Source organism: Girardinichthys multiradiatus, chromosome 19 (assembly GCF_021462225.1).
Source record: "Girardinichthys multiradiatus isolate DD_20200921_A chromosome 19, DD_fGirMul_XY1, whole genome shotgun sequence".
In the NCBI taxonomy this organism is placed as follows: Eukaryota; Metazoa; Chordata; class Actinopteri; order Cyprinodontiformes; family Goodeidae; genus Girardinichthys; species Girardinichthys multiradiatus.
Genome location: NC_061811.1, coordinates 39043583 through 39059645, shown reverse-complemented (window position 1 = coordinate 39059645; position 16063 = coordinate 39043583). Strand labels below are relative to the sequence as shown.

General features: G+C 40.1%; 1 protein-coding gene across 1 annotated transcript in view; it reads left to right on the top strand.

Annotated features, from left to right (window-relative positions):
- The window catches only part of strn3 (striatin, calmodulin binding protein 3), a 35111-nt gene that overhangs the window by 6700 nt on the left and 12348 nt on the right, over positions 1-16063 (top strand). The window contains exons 2-9 of the mRNA XM_047345138.1: positions 7130-7233; positions 11271-11344; positions 11435-11513; positions 11655-11816; positions 11951-12089; positions 12223-12358; positions 14844-14983; positions 15063-15241. Of these exons, the coding sequence (XP_047201094.1) occupies positions 7130-7233; positions 11271-11344; positions 11435-11513; positions 11655-11816; positions 11951-12089; positions 12223-12358; positions 14844-14983; positions 15063-15241 (1013 nt within the window). The remainder of the gene's footprint in view (positions 1-7129; positions 7234-11270; positions 11345-11434; positions 11514-11654; positions 11817-11950; positions 12090-12222; positions 12359-14843; positions 14984-15062; positions 15242-16063) is intronic.

Genomic DNA, 16063 nt, shown 5'->3' with positions numbered 1-16063 from the left:
TAAATCAGTAGCTCCATTAATTCGTACACCTCTTTCTTAAATACCCATCTCCATTTCAAATTCTTACCAAAGCGTTTTTTACATGTTTAATTTAAACCATGGCCTATACATTTTTTTCATGGTAGTTAATAGGTACGTCATGATATTAACATTTCAAACTCGATGCCAATACTAAGAAAAATTAATTTTTTTGAAGGCCCAGGGTTGTAAGAGAAAAAAAGATGATTTAATTACAATATGACAATAATTTAACTTCCTTAATTAGGGCAAAACCAATAAGTAGGGGACAATCAGTCCTCCGTAAGAAATATATGATTTGAGTGTCACCTCCCTGGTTGGCAATACAGTAGACAAGATAACAGTATAAGTGTTAACACCTTTCTGGAAGTATGTACGTTTACCTGTATGTTGTAACTCATACAGGTTTCTTCAAACTGCTGTTGTAGATGCTGATGGCTGTGGGCAGGAAGGATCTCCTGTAGCAGTCCTCTTACAGCAGATCTGAAGAAGCCTCTGACTAAAAAAACTTCGTTGCCAGTCTCTTGAAGAGCTCAGGTTTCTCTGTAATTTCATGAAGAATCCTACTGTACACAATCATCTCCAGAAGTACCAGAGCAGTCCTCAGAACAGAACCAGCATTCTTTATCAGATTGGCTGTGATGCTGCTACCCCAGCAGATGATGGTGGAAGAGATCACACTCTCCACAACAGACTTATAGAAGATATGCAGCATCTTGCTGCAAACACTGAAGGTCCTAAGCTTCCTCAGGAAGTAGACAGTTGCATCTCCACTCCAGTCTGTTGTCCAGGTGAACAACAAGATATTTCTACTCCTCCACCACCTCCACTTCTTCTCCCATGATGGAAATAGTGTTTAACCTATTCCTGTTTCTCTTAAAATCTACAATCATCTCCTTTGTTTTAGTCACATTCAAGATGAGATGATTGTTTCCACACCATGCCACAAAGCAGGCCACCACCTTCCTGTACTCAGCTTCTTATCCATCTCTGATCCACCCCACGACTGCAGAATCATCCAAGTATTTCTGCAGATGGCAGGAGTCTGTCTTGTACTGGAAGTCTGAGGTGTACAGAGTAAAAAGGAATGGTGAGAGTACAGTCCCCTGTGGTGCTGACTACCTGGTTAGACTCATAACCTTTCAGTCTCACAAACTGTGGTCTGTTTGTCAGGTAGTCTTTGATCCAGGAGATTGTTGAGGCCTCCACCTGAGTCTTGTGGAGTTTCCAGCAAAGCAAATCAGGTTGAATTGCGTTAAATGAACCGGAGAAATCAAAGAACATGATCCTCACAGTGCTACTGACTTTGTCCAGATGACAGCGGGTTTGTTGAAGCAGGTGTATGAAGGCATCTTCAACTCCATGGCAGTAAGCAAACTGCAGGAAGTCCTGATATGTGCTTGTGCAACAGGATATTTATGATGTGGGATGTCAGGGCGACAGGTCTATAGTGGGGCCTGAAATTTACTGTGGGATTGTGGGTATTGCGCATTACATAATTAATTTTTGCGAATCTAGCTCTTATAATGTGGGACGGGGATGTGTAATAACATGGATGTTTGCTAAAATTAAGAAGGGCACTTCTGCTACACAGTTGGTGAGCTATCCCCTGTATAAACTCCCTCTGCTGTCCCAGTATGTCTCTTGCTAACAAACCAACAGTTGTCAACGCTTTCAACCGCAGGGCAATCTAAACTGATTAAAACGTAAGTTTCACTTTAAATCAGCTGAAGGGGAGCTCGGTCCCTAAAAACACCATAGGAAAGAACCAGCGCTGGAGTTGATGCCTGTGGTGTTGGTAATGACCCAAATCCTCTGAATCCTAGACATGTGGCGTCTGTGACAGTAGCATTACTAAACGGCCAATAGAAAAGTTTCAGACTAACTGGTTCAGAATATATCTGTGGCTTGGTGAAGTGTGCCTTTTACTAACTAACTAATCTGTCTATTTTATTAGAGAAACAATTATTCTGAATTTAATTGCAGCAGAGACAAGTCAGGGAAAGAAGAGAGGATGCAGGTGAGAGAAGATAGAGGCACCAGAAAGATTAATAATGCAGCCCATAGAGTTGGAGGAAAAGGCCACAAATTACAGGGACGTAAATAGTTTAGACAATCTCTCATACCAGCTCAGCAAAGATGGGTCATGTGAGCAATTTCACTATTTAATAATCTACTCCATGATCAGTCTAAGATTGAAGAGGTGCTGAAGAATCCCACAGAGTTGCTCTGCACAGGCCTTCAGGAATCTGGGGATGACCCCATCTGGACCTGCACCCTTGTTCAGGTTCTGTCTCTCCAGCTGCCTCTTCACTTGATTTCTAGAGACGCTCAGGCAGAAGGGAGAGGCATGTGAGGTGTAGCAGGAAAGCTGAGGGTCAAAGGAGATTGGGAGATCTGTTTAGCTGTGGGCAGGAGAGAAGCTAGAAGAATGTGTTCAGTTTATTGGTTCTGACCAGACATTTATATTGCTGATCCTCCTTCTGCTTGAAGTAGGGCTACAACTATCAATTATTTTAACAATCAACTGTTCTATCGATTATTTTTTTAATTAGTCGACTAATTGCAATTATTTTTTATAATATCGCTTTGTGACTGAAACGGTCAGTTGTAAAAACATTTTATCCCCCAAGCAGTTAATTGTAGCTACATTGGTCCGGTCCAATGCAAGCAGCCGTCCCAATGCTGTGCGTTTTAAAATGCACATATACCCCTCACTATCACTACTCCGCCCAAGAACACAAAGAATCACTGTTAAATTGACTTTTTAGCAAACCAAATGAAGGAGTTGTTCATCTTTGGCTGAAACTGAACCCACCCATCCGGAGCTGGCATTAAAGGCAGGGCTGTGTTTCAGAGGCTCCTGCATTGTTGTGGTGATCACATGATACAACAGCTATGTGTTGCAAAGTCTGCATTGGACTTGTTTTCCCGCTTTAATTTGTGCAAAATGTTCCCAAACTTTTGAAAGCTTGTGCTGCGATGTTTTTTTTAAATGACACTTCGACACATGAAATTCTGCGTCGACCTTTTTTTTTTTATAGTCCACGTCGTTGCAGCCCTAGCTTGAAGCCTGTGATCATCTTCCTCCCTGACCACACATTTCCTTTATTGTTTTACTGAAGTTAGCTCTCTTGCCTCTTCCTCCTTGGTGTCTCTAATCATGACTCTAAGTTGCTTCTGTATGCTCCCCAATAATTCCCCGTCTCTCTCCATGAACGCTCTCTATTTGGGTTCAGAGTCCTGTTTTAACCAATTGTCTCTTAAAAAACAATATGACTGATTCTGATCACTGGTCAAACCAAAGAAACGCTCAAGTAACCCCCTGCTGGTAGATATTATTTATTGGGCTTGTGTAACCACACTTATTACAGTAGATCCTGAGTAGAATGTACTGTATAATGTTACCTTAAATCATCAGTTAAAGCAGGTATAAACCGTCGCCCTGGTGGGTATGAATAAATGAATGGTCAGCAGTGAGGTATGAAATGCTGAAGGGACAAAATGACCAACAGTTGTTTATAACATTTCACCACAAAGAATGACGACAGTCAATCCAAGCGACTGTCCACTGTCTCTACATGCTCATCCAGGAGGAGTGAATGCTGCCAGTCTCTTAATCGATGCTATCTGCTGGGTTTCCTTAGATAGAAAAATTTTTGAACCAATCTGAATAATAAACTGAATCTGACTGCACTTTTTGATAGTTGGGATTAACTGGAATGTATGTATGACTTGAAATCTGTATGATTCGATTGAACTGACTTTGTAAAGTGCCTTGAGATGACACATGTTGAGGATTGGTGCTATTTAAATAAAACTGAACTGAATTGAACACGAGTACAAAAAGGACTGTAATGTCTACTTTGGTTTATTCAGATACTTTACCCGTAGGAATACATTTTTGTCCTTTCTTACCAAACATAAAACATTTATGTCAGTGTCTGTTATGGGCTTTAACTGTGTTAGGTTATACTTCTCAACAGTCAATCCCATTCACATGCTAAAAACTACCTTAATTATGTGCCATGGGACAGTGTGCATATTACTGAATACCAGAAAAAAAGCTTCCACCTTGTAGTTCACACCTAAACTAATTAAGCTGCCTTCATGTCCGTCTCCATTTACAGTATGCAACGTTTTTACCATATGTAAAGAAATCATCAAGATTAGGCTGCAAAAATATTATTTTATTTCAAAAAAGCTATGATAATTGTGATTTATTTTTACTTATATCTGCTCAAAAATAAACTATTTTACTTAAAACAAAGTCTAGTCTGATTTTATTGAAAAGGGATCTGTAAATAATTGTAGATGTGAAATATAAAAAGGGTCTCACACATCTGCCCTTAAAAGAAAGCTATGCAGCGTCCTTGATTTTTTTTTTGGGTAAATTGTTTTCCATTTTCTAGGTCTATAAATTCATCTTTAGTCTATTCTCAGGAACAGTAACTGGATATGGACCGATCCATCTTCCAGAATACTTTCTGTATTTAGCTTCTAGAATTTAAGATGTGTGGGTTCTCACTGTGTACTCCGGCTTCCTCCCACAGTCCAAAGACATGCCTGTTCGGTTAATTGGTCACTCTAAATTGCCCTTAGGTGTATGAATGAGTGTGTGCTTGGTTGTTTGTGTGTTGCCCTGCGATGGACTGGCGATCTGTCCATGGTGTACCCCGCCTCTCGCCCATTGACTGCTGGAGATAGGCACCAGCTCCCCCGCGGCCCACTATGGAATAAGCGGTAGAAAATGACTGACTGACTGAAGTTAGGATGGTTTAATTAATGAGTGTACCCAAGTCATCTTTTAAGTTTGTGTTGTGTCAAACATTTCCCATTCTAGTAAGATTTCAATTTAACAAAATCGCTTTGTTACTCTTTGCCCTGAAAAATCCTAAAATTTTTTCATCTGTATGAACTGGTGTCCTGGTGCGCCAGATTTACCATCATATTTAATAAATCCGATTATTATTGAAAAGTTCATTTATTCCAGTATCTCCATCACTTAGTGACATATATAGATTAATTCCACACAGACTGATCTTTACAAGCTTTTATTTGTGTTAATTATGGTGATTTTTTGTTGTTGCTTCGAGCCAATGAAAACATGACATTTAAGACATGACATCTTCATTACAGAAATGTGGGCTTTATGAAAAGTATGTTAAATACCTGCTTAAAGGTTGTTAGATCAAAAGTACTCTTTGAAAATGACAAAGGAGCATCCTCAGAACACAGACTGTAATAATTTATTGAATATGACTATTTCTTGAACTGAGGCTGCACATAATCTGTCCTACGGCAACAAATGGCTCGCAGGACGCACTTTGGACACCTTTAGTCTATACACTTGAAACCAGGATCTGGTGACAACACCACAGGTTAATGTGGACGACTGCATACTTTTACCACCCACTGATGTCAACCCCTACTTTACACCTGCTGTGCCACCATGGCTTTCTGACGACTTCTTCTTGTCTTAGAGATCAGACGTTGGTCAGTAATCCTCAGCTTGCCCTATTCCACCTTGGTAGTTTCATAAACTACATTAAAACAGTCTTGAAGTAATGTGCGAAAGTCCATGTGTCAATCACAAAAGTGTGTGTTTGTGTTTTAATGATGCAGGTGTCCAGATGAATGGCCCTGATGACTCATGTCATATACTCTAGGCTGATTTGTCAGCCTGGTAAATACGGGCAGCCGTGTCATTACATGCATCGTCATCGTTGCCAACCTGGTGATCTGACCCTGCCTATGGTGTAAGGGTTCTTGACCCTTCTAAATAAAGTGCACTGGGCAGGAAAAGTTGCACAGTTTTAATCTTTGCCTTTGCTCAAGAGCTGCAGAATGTCATTCCTGAACAAACGGAGCTAGATCCAAAAGTGAAACCTAATCCAGGGCTAAAAAATGGACTAGAATGGAAACTGAGATACCTTGTTTATTCAGTGGTGGAACATTTTGAACTTGCTTCTACAGACTCATGCAGCAGCTGGCATGAATGGTTAGTGTCGGATGAAATATGAGGCACAAAGTCATTATTACTCTGCTCTATCTTCACACAGTGGTCCCCAGCCTTCTGCAAAGGGAGGACACCTTCCTGTGGCCCCCACACCATCATTATGCACACCCAGATTTGCATGCGTACATACCTTCGTATGCATTCGTGCTACTTTGCGAATTATTAATTTCTTTATCCGTAACCTGGAAGTTCTTTTTCTTCAGCTAACAGTGAACAGCTGCCAAGTTCTTTAATATTTCTGTGCAGGGATGAGATTTCAGGATCTGGCAGTTTATACAGAGATGCTCTTTTTGAGACAACCTGCTGAAGACAGCAATCCTGTTTTGTCAGCATCCCTCTGAAATTTTCAGTTTAAAAACTCAAAGGTTTTCAAACTGAAAACTAGTAAACTTGACTAGTAGGTCAATAATCCCATTCTGCGTTGGATGTGTCATAAACTACATCAACCATTATTTGCTTAGAACCAAAATATTATTTTAGCATCCTACTTTACGACTGAATGGTGGTTTATTTGCCTGGTAGACGAGCTAACAAAAGATCCATAAAATATCTGCTTATAAAGGGATTTATCAGTTTTTTAGTTAAGTCTCCTTCCCTGCCAGCTGAGGCACACCGGATGGTGAGTCTGATAGAAAGATTTTCTGTATAAAAGGGGAACAATGAGACAATCCCGGTGCTGCATGGTTGACTCTATTAAATGTTAAATTCATGGCCACATTGACATGTGACATGAAAAAGCTGGAATAAAACCCACCACTTTCAGGTTACATGACGACTACCCACTGTGCCACAGTCACTCCTGAACAGGTGTTCGACTGGCTGAAATGCCATAAAGATTTTCATGTATTTTTGAGAAGGGAAAAATTAGTTTTCAACATGCCATTTTTAACAAAAAGTAAATAAAAACATATCTTTTTTAAAGCTAACACTTTTCATTTAGTTTTATTACCTTTTCAGAAATGCCTGTCTTGTTTTCTGCTGGGGGAAAAAATCTAACTTGAATCTAAATCTGCCAGGGGTATGAATGGTTTTTGCAGGGCTGTATGGTGTGTGTCATAAACATGTGTTTATGGTCTGTTTGTTTCTCTGCAGGCCAGGATAGCGTTTCTGCAGGGGGAGAGGAAGGGCCAGGAGAACCTGAAAAATGACCTGGTTAGAAGAATTAAGATGTTAGAATATGCTTTAAAGCAGGAAAGGTAAGAAACTGTTGCTAATGTGCTGTTTATTCTTTCCCAGGTGAAATAAAAATTCTAACCTCGATCATGTAGATATTTAAAACCCTATTTAACAGTTCCTTTGGTCAGCATTGGTTCTGGGCTTGGAGCTCTCCATTAAGATGAATGATGAGCTCTGACATGAAGTGAGTCAGTCAAGTCTTACAGGGCTTTAGATATTGTTCTGGGTTCTTCTGTGACCTCCTGGATGACTCGTTGATAAGCTCTTGGAGTCATTTTCTTAGGCTGACCATTCCTGAGAAGTTTCACCATTTGTTCATGTTTTCTCCATTATTGGATAATGGCTTTCACTGTGGTTCTCTGAAGTCCCAGACCCTTAGAAATGATCAGTCCTTTCCAGACTGATAGGTGTCAGTGATTTTGCTTCTTATCTGTTTTTAAATTTCTTTAGACCAGGGTATGATGTGCTGCTGTTTGAAATCATTTAGGTTCTACATATGCGAGTTATTGGTTCTACAGGTCTGGCAGTAATCAGGGGCCTCATGTACAAAAGAGTGCGCACAAAAAATAGAATATTTCCTAGAAGCCAGCCATCATGCATGGAGGTTTGTTCCCAACACAACTATTATTAGATTCATTCATAAAAGCATTTTCACTTAGAGCTGGGGCCCTTATACCAATGTGAGTGCAGTCCATAGCTCTGATTACATTCAGAAATTAGCTCCTCGCTGCAAATTAGAGCCACGGTTTAGGGGAACTTTATATATCTGAGCAACATACGGATGAGGCCGTCCCATATGGCTGGCATGGCCCGGCTCAGGGATGACTGTTAAATACCCGACCTGTCAGTCAGCTCCCTCTGAGAAACTCCGGTTGAAAGGACCGCAACATAGTGAGAACTTGAACTAGCACCGGTGACGCACGGTTCCTCGTGGTTTCCCTCTGTAACACTGAGGCCAGCTCTGTGCAGAGCTCCAAAATAATTGCCCTGGGCAATCTAACCCAGCTAATAAGCCATGCATAATCATGTACCAGCAGATCAGTACGATCTTTGAAAAAAACATTCCCTCAGACTTCTTACATTGGTGATGTCCTCCAGCTCTGCCAAAGCTGCCATCATTCCACAATAACGGGCAACTTTACGCAGCTATTTATGGACATGTGTTATTGTCTACAACTTGTCCACATTAGGAATCATCAAACCTGACTTGGTAGGAATGAATCTGCTGATCCAACACCGTTTTCTTTTCATTGACAATGACAGTGCCCCTTAGAAGATTCACATGCATTTTATGCTCCTCAGTGCTCAGACCGATAAGCAATTACATTTACAGGTGACAAAAACAGGAAGTTTTACAGTTTACATCCGACTGAGGTTGTTTCCATCATTTTCTTTGGTGTGTTACATTATTGTATGAGGCTAAATGTGATTTAATTTTAATCGCTCAGGTTTAAACCATAAAAGCTCAGACTCATGAAAAAACATGAGGTTTGATGCTTGATGAATTAAATAAAGCTGAGTTGAGTCATATTAGAGTGGATTTAGGTGAGTTTTAGTTTTCTGTAGTTTATTATTGTCAATTGAAAATGTTTGCATTTCTACCGCACGTTTTCATGGCAGGTCAAACATTTGCCTGGATCTACACACACTTTTACGCAAAGTTTATTTTAGTACATGCCAAGTTGTGCATAAAAAATTGCACCGCAAGGTTTTTGTGCGTAAGTACGTTTCGTACATGAGACCCCTGGTCATGATCTGGCTAGTGACATTGTAGGGCATCTACTTTTCCACATAGGGCCAGGTTGGTGTAGATAGCTTCTTACCCATAACAAAAGAAATCATAATTTAAAAACTAATTTTTGTTCAGGTTATCTGATGTTAAAAATGTGTTTGATGATCTGAAACATTTAAGTGTGACAGAGAAGCAAAAACAGAAGAAGTTTATAAGGGGTAAAAACCTTTTCATTGCATCGTACATTACAATAATCCATGTATAATTTCACTCATGAATATTTTCTCACTTTTATATGAATCTGTTTTTAAAAACTCTTCCAACAGCTGTGATAAAGTCTTGAGTAAAGTTGACTTTACTGTGAAAGCATAGCCCTGCCACCCAGGGAACAGAAAACAGACATATATCACGTTATAACGTAAAAACTTTATTGTTCAGGCAATATTCTTTTGATGTTTGCATAATACTATCACATTATTACAACATACATATTTGTCGTGTCATAACTTAAACCTTTATAATAAAGATAATATTAATACTGTACTAATGTAATAAAGTTCAAAATGAAATTTATATTGTTTGAACAATATGTTATATGTTTAGAACATAATATGCAGTATATTTACCGTATAACATTGTGATGTTGATGATGGTCCAGATAAGAGGTTGTCTACAGGAAATGAATAAGTTCTAGTTCATGTTTTGATTGAGCCATGGAGAGATTTGCTGTTATTTAACAGCTTGGAACTTAAAATGCATGAAGCTGTACAGGGGGAAGAAAGAGTCTGATCCGATAGAGGTGGCAGCGTTTCCTATTGATCAACTGTTGGAGGGGCATGGGAAGCTCCATGGATACAAACTGCATTCAGGAGGGTTGTGTTGTTACACTGAGTACCATGAGACATTTAAACATATATTTGGACCACTACAGCATTGAGCAAAGACAAAATCATTGTGGTATGTTGAGCTCTATGACAGACTGGATCCGTGTGGAAAATGTTTGAATGGAGCGATTAATGGCGTGTTCTGACCATTTGTTTTTGGTATTGGCACAATAAATGATCATGTTCATACAAAATGAATATTGTTGTAAGAACCTAAAAACATTTGACTTATAACATGACAAATATGTATATTGTGATAAAGTGATAGTATATTGTACAAACATGGAGTCAAGGCCGGTTCTACCGAGACCAAGACTGGACCTTCCAAGACCGAGGCTGAATGTTTAGAATTTGACTAATGTTTTGGGACATTGTTTTTTTGAAAGAAAAAAAAAAGAAATTCTACACCACAATGCACCACACCAAATGCAGAAATGAATGAAAACCAGTTAGTCAACCAACCAAAACAACTGCAACATAAGCTGGTGAATTATGTTCATCAATTTTAAAAAACAAACCGCTCATTAAATTTGAAATAAGATGGAAAAAACTTATCAAATTAACACTAGTTAAAATAAAAGTGGGTTTTGAACACTAATTAAGGTAAACTGTCACATTTAACCAAAGATTGATGTTAATTCAGTTAGACATTGCTACTTACTTTGCCTTGTGCGCCAGTTGTAAATGTCTAGTAAATCTAGATGTCATCCCCCTCAACTCACAAACTGTTGATGCTGAAGGCAGACAATATTTTACTTTAAACTCTTCATGTTTGTGAAAGGCACATTTAATATGTTTGGAATCAGCGGACAGTTTTCTGCTGGCAGATTGCAGGTGCTGGCTCCATTAAAGCAGGCTGGAAGTGGACTCACAAATGTTAACTTTGAGGATCAAATGCTGTAATCCAGTCTGGTGCTGAAAACATTCAAGTGTAACAAGAACTTGTTTCCATTAGCAACAGTGACACTGTTTATTTTTTCTGAGATGTCAGCTTGCAGCTGTACTCTCATCACTTCTGTTGCTTTGCCTTTAATTCACATTCAGTTTGTAGTAGTTTTATTTATCTGGATGTGTGTGTGCAGGGGAATATCAGAAGGAGTTACGTTTTCCTATATTTGACACACACCATAATCTCAAACCTCCTCGACCCAATTTTTTAAGGCCCAAGAATACGAGACCGAGCCCAGGACCAGAAAAAATCTCAAGCCCCTGAAACAAACCTGAAAAATATATTGTTGTTATTGTTGGTGTTATAGCTCCTTGTTCCTTTTGCTGGGTTGGCAGCTCTACGCTCCCACACTGTACCAGTAGATTACAGCCGAGATTACTCTTCCAACTCTTAACAGTGTCTGTTTATGGAAATATTGTCTGCAGTCATGGTGTATAACTGTAAACTGCAAATAAAGACTAATGAAGGTTGTTCTTATTTGTTCTTTTTAAGGGCAAAACACCACAGATTAAAATATGGAACAGAGTTAAACCAGGGAGAAATGAAGATGCCAATCTTTGAATCAGGTAGGTGTTCCAGGAAGGGCAGCTTCACCTGTGGACCTGACAGGACGGCTGGATTACTGCTCAGCATTTCTCTCTCTTCTTTTCTCCAAGACACCAAAGAGTCAGAGGTCTCTGCTGTTCCTGCTAACAGTCAGCTAATGTGGAAGCAAGGACGGCAGCTGCTCAGACAGTAAGATCCCACTTAGTTGCTTTTTACTTCTCCAAAATAAAATGATATGCCATGAGAGGTTTTTATAGAGAGAATATGTTAGTTACAGCTAAAGTTGTTTATCCACACTACATTAATAATAAATGCATGTGTTGTGTTTAGGTACCTTCAGGAAGTTGGATACACAGACACCATCTTGGATGTTCGCACTCAGAGGGTTCGCTCTCTGCTCGGTCTGTCGGGTTCTGAGCAGAACGGCTCGGTGGAGAATAAGAACTTGCAGCACCTGATCAATGGAACGGAGCGTTGTAAAGACTCTAAGAGGTACAGGCACACCGTACCACACCATCCTAGACCATACCAAAGGAGGAAGCTACATGTCAGCCCATTTTTAGGTCCCTTCACAGTAGTTATCTTAGTACACAGACCACATGGGTTCAAATGTGTGCTTTGTGCAGGATTCCAAGTGACAATCTGGAGACATTCAACTTCCTGGAAAACGCTGAGGACAGTGATGAAGAGGATGATGAAGAAGGAGACCTGATGGATGACATCAGCTCTGACAAACAACACAGAACTAAAAAACAAAAGGCTAACGTAAGGCAACTAAAGTCACTCCCATGTGTTTTTATGACCAAATCATTTCTCCTTGATGCAGTTTCACAGTTTCTCAGATTCTTTTCTTGATTTTGCTTTTTTGCTTTCTTTTTTTCTTCCTTAAATCATGTAGATAGGGAACGAGGGCTTGGCCTCAGAGGATGACGCAGACACAGAGGAAGCCCTAAAAGAGTTTGACTTCTTGGTGACTGCAGAGGATGGAGAAGGAGCAGGGGAAGCTCGCAGCTCTGGAGATGGGACGGAGTGGGGTGAGATCTTTAGGAATCTTGATTTTAGAAATCTCTTAGCCTTTAAGTGATTTACATTTTAGACTTTCAAGTTTAAAATGTAAAACTTGCAAAGAATCTAAAATTGCTGTGCTTCAAGTTTTATCTAGCTTGAGTGTCAGTAAAACCTGAGCTTTGGCTTGAAGGTTGTTCATGTAGTTTCTCTTACATCTGCTGGCAACGTGTTGTCTGGAGCTAACAGGCTCTATAACTGATCATGTCTTCCTGCTCAGTAAAGCAAGGGCTGTCTTTAAACCATTAAAGGCACATCCTCAATCAGTTTAATTCCTGTAAACAAGATGTTCTTCAATGTTACAGTCACTGTTAATCAGTTTCTCTGTAAAAGGTCTTTAGAACTGATGCCTAAAAGCTGTGAACAGTTTTATCTGTCTGGCAGAAACATCTTAGTTGCCACCATGAGGCTGACAGTTGTCAGAATTGACACAGAAGGACTTGATGCTTTTCAGATGTTAAAGTTTCATTTGTTTTGCAGTAACTTATAGAGCAGGCCTATTCAATTACTGTTTGTTCTGGGCCAGATTAGAAATTTTGAGATGCCACTGGGCTGAAGACCCCTACTTATATTATTTCTCGAGACTTAACTCTAAACATGCTACCACCTGAGCTAATTCATAAAAATAAATAAAGGGATTCACAATAACTGCTTTATACAGCATCATTTATTGATGAGCAAAATAATTCAAGTGCATTGCAAATTTTAACATTTGGTCCAAACCTTGACCAGAATATTTTCAACAAGGAATCTATTCACCACACATATGTTTAATAAAAATAAAGTGGAACAACTTTTTGCAACAGTAAAGTCTTCTATAACATTTTAGATGTATTTGTAAAAGTGCATTTGTTGAACTAGAAAGGCCGACTGAGGCAGTGCATTAAATATTTCAACAAAAGGAATTGCACCTAGTGAACATTTAATAACTGTAAAATTAAAGCTTCTTCTGCATATTGAAAATAATGCTGACTTAATGATATCAGTGTGAGAAGTGACATGTTTTGTTTTGAACAATAGTTGTAACGTTTGGCTCATAAGAAGTCAGTCCAATACGAAGGCAATGGTGCAGAGTGGAAGCATCGAAGGTTTGATTTGATTGCGTTCATGTGAGAAAAACTTGGTTCACACACACATGTGGAGTCAAACACGCTAAGCACAGTAACAGCTATTTTCTTAAGGTTTGGGAACTGGGGAACATTTATGTCACTCTTAAACTTGATCGGTCCATTTGTGCGCAGCTCTTCAGGCTTCAGTAGGGATGACTGCATGTCTGCAAGTTCAAGGATGAACTGCAGGGGTAGGGGGTTGTTAATCAGTGTCATCTGTTTTAGTGTTAATGTAATTAACAACAGGTAAACTAAAGGAACAGCAATGAGACCTGCCCAAAAACAGGAATGGTTCTGCAGGTGGAGGCCACAGACATTTTCCTCCTCATTTTGTTTGTCTGCTTTTCAGTAGTTTTGCATTTGACTAGAGTCGGTGTCACTACTGGTAGCATGAGGCGATATCTGGACCCTACAGAGGTAGCACAGACAGTCCAACTCCACCAGGATGGTACATCAATAGGTGCCACTGCCTGTAGGATTGCTGTGTCTTTCAGAACAGTCTCAAGAGCATGGAGGAGATTCCAGGCCTGGAGCCAGTTACTCTAGGGAAGCTGAACAGGGCAGTCGGAGGCCCTTAACCCATCAGCAGAACCGGTATCTGCTCCTTTGTGCGAGGAGAAGCATGATGAGTACTGGTTGAGCCCTACAAAGTGACCTCCAGTGGGCCACTGATGTGAATGTCTCTGATCAAACCATTAGAAACAGACTTTATAAAAGTGGCCTGAGGGCCCCCGTCCTCTAGTAGGCCTTGTTCTCACTGCCCAGCATCCTGGAGCTCGACTGGCATTTGCCAGGTGAAAGGTCTAACAAAAGTTCTAAGGATTACATTAAAGGAATTAGGATAAAGAATGATGCTCTAGTTACTGTCACATAAATCCTTACATTAACATTGTTTGTGATTATGATGTGAGAAATTGTGTAAAACGTTCAAGGGGTATGACAACTTGTTGCTTCTTTCTGACACCCTGGTTTAATAAATCTTACAGAAAAAAAACATGTTGCATCTTTATGGTGTTTAGTGTCTTCGTACAGAGGCTGTACCTTCGAAATTACCCGAGTCTGTACTGGCAGTCTTATTGTTACAGTTTTAACATCAGATCTTACAGTTTGCTGCAGAGCAGTGTTAAGCACTTTAAACCTGGCAATGAATATTTAGTTGTGTGCTTTTGTGACTTATTCTTCTGGTAAAAAAACTTTCAGAATGTAATGGCTTCTTTTGTCTGCAGCTTTTGTTTTATTTCCTTGTGTTCCTGTCAAAGGTTCCTGGATATTTCGGGTCGTTTGGGCCGTATTCTTTTAGACAACAGATGGAGTGTATTAATTGTTGAAGTTTTTCTCTTTGCAGTGGAACCTCTACCTTTCCCCTCTGGTGGGGGGAAGTCCTTTTTATTGGGGGGGTCGGACGATGTACTGGAAAGCGTGTTGGGTTTGGGGGACCTAGCTGACCTTACTGTCACCAACGATGAGACAGACTTCGGCTATGATGTAAGAAAATGAATTGAAGTTGTACTGGGAGATTAATAGTAGTAAAGGAACTCACACTGTCCTCATGTGTCCCTCCTAGCTGTCATCTACTAAAGAGTCTACATTCAGGAAAACGTGGAACCCCAAGTATACGCTGCGGAGCCACTTTGATGGAGTCCGAGCGCTGGCGTTTCACCCGGTGGAGCCCTGCCTAGTCACCGTGTCTGAAGACCACACCCTCAAACTGTGGAACCTCACAAAGACTGTTCCAGCCAAAAAGTATGCTGACTCAGCTCCACGCCTAAACTCTCACAGTCATCTGTAGTTAGAGTCTGGACCACATTGATTATTATATATAAATGGCTTCAGTGTTTGTTGATGTGAGTACAACTAAACTCGGAACAAAAACTAAGGGATTTTGTATTTGGTTGGTTTAATTTGTACCAATGCCAAGTGTTTTACTCTTAAAAAACGTGTTTATTTCCTCCTAAATGGTTCCTCAATTGTAAAAAAAAAATAAAAAAAAAATGCATTTGTGGGTTGAGCAGCAGAGTTGAGTCTGTCAGATGTGTCCATGAAGACTCTCTGCCAATGCCACACAGCATTTGGTGGAGGGAGTGTGATGGTTTTCCCTCAGTGAAAAAGCAGGGCTTGTTTTCATTGGAGACAATCTCAGTGCAGAGAGAGATCAGGTGGAGATCCTGCAACCAGTGGTAATCCCATAGCTCTCCAGTCTGGGACTGAGCTTAATCTTCCAAGATGTCAACCATTGCCCCCACAGAGCGGGGTTTATCAGAGCCTACTTCCAGAATTTGGGTTTTGACAGGATGGAATGGGCTGCACGCTGTCCTGACCTCAACCCTATGGAACACCTGTGGGATCAACTTGGATGTGCTGTTTGTACCAGAATTACTAACACAACCACATTGACTGATTAGTGACATTGGGGCGCCATCCCACAGCAGGGTGTGATCAAGCTGGTGAGCATCATGAAGAGGAGGTGCCAGGCTGTTTTGGCAGTGCACTACTGAGGCCCATGCTCATCTTGTTTCTTTCAAACTAAAGTCTGTAGCAGAATAAGCTGTTTGGAGATGGCAAAAA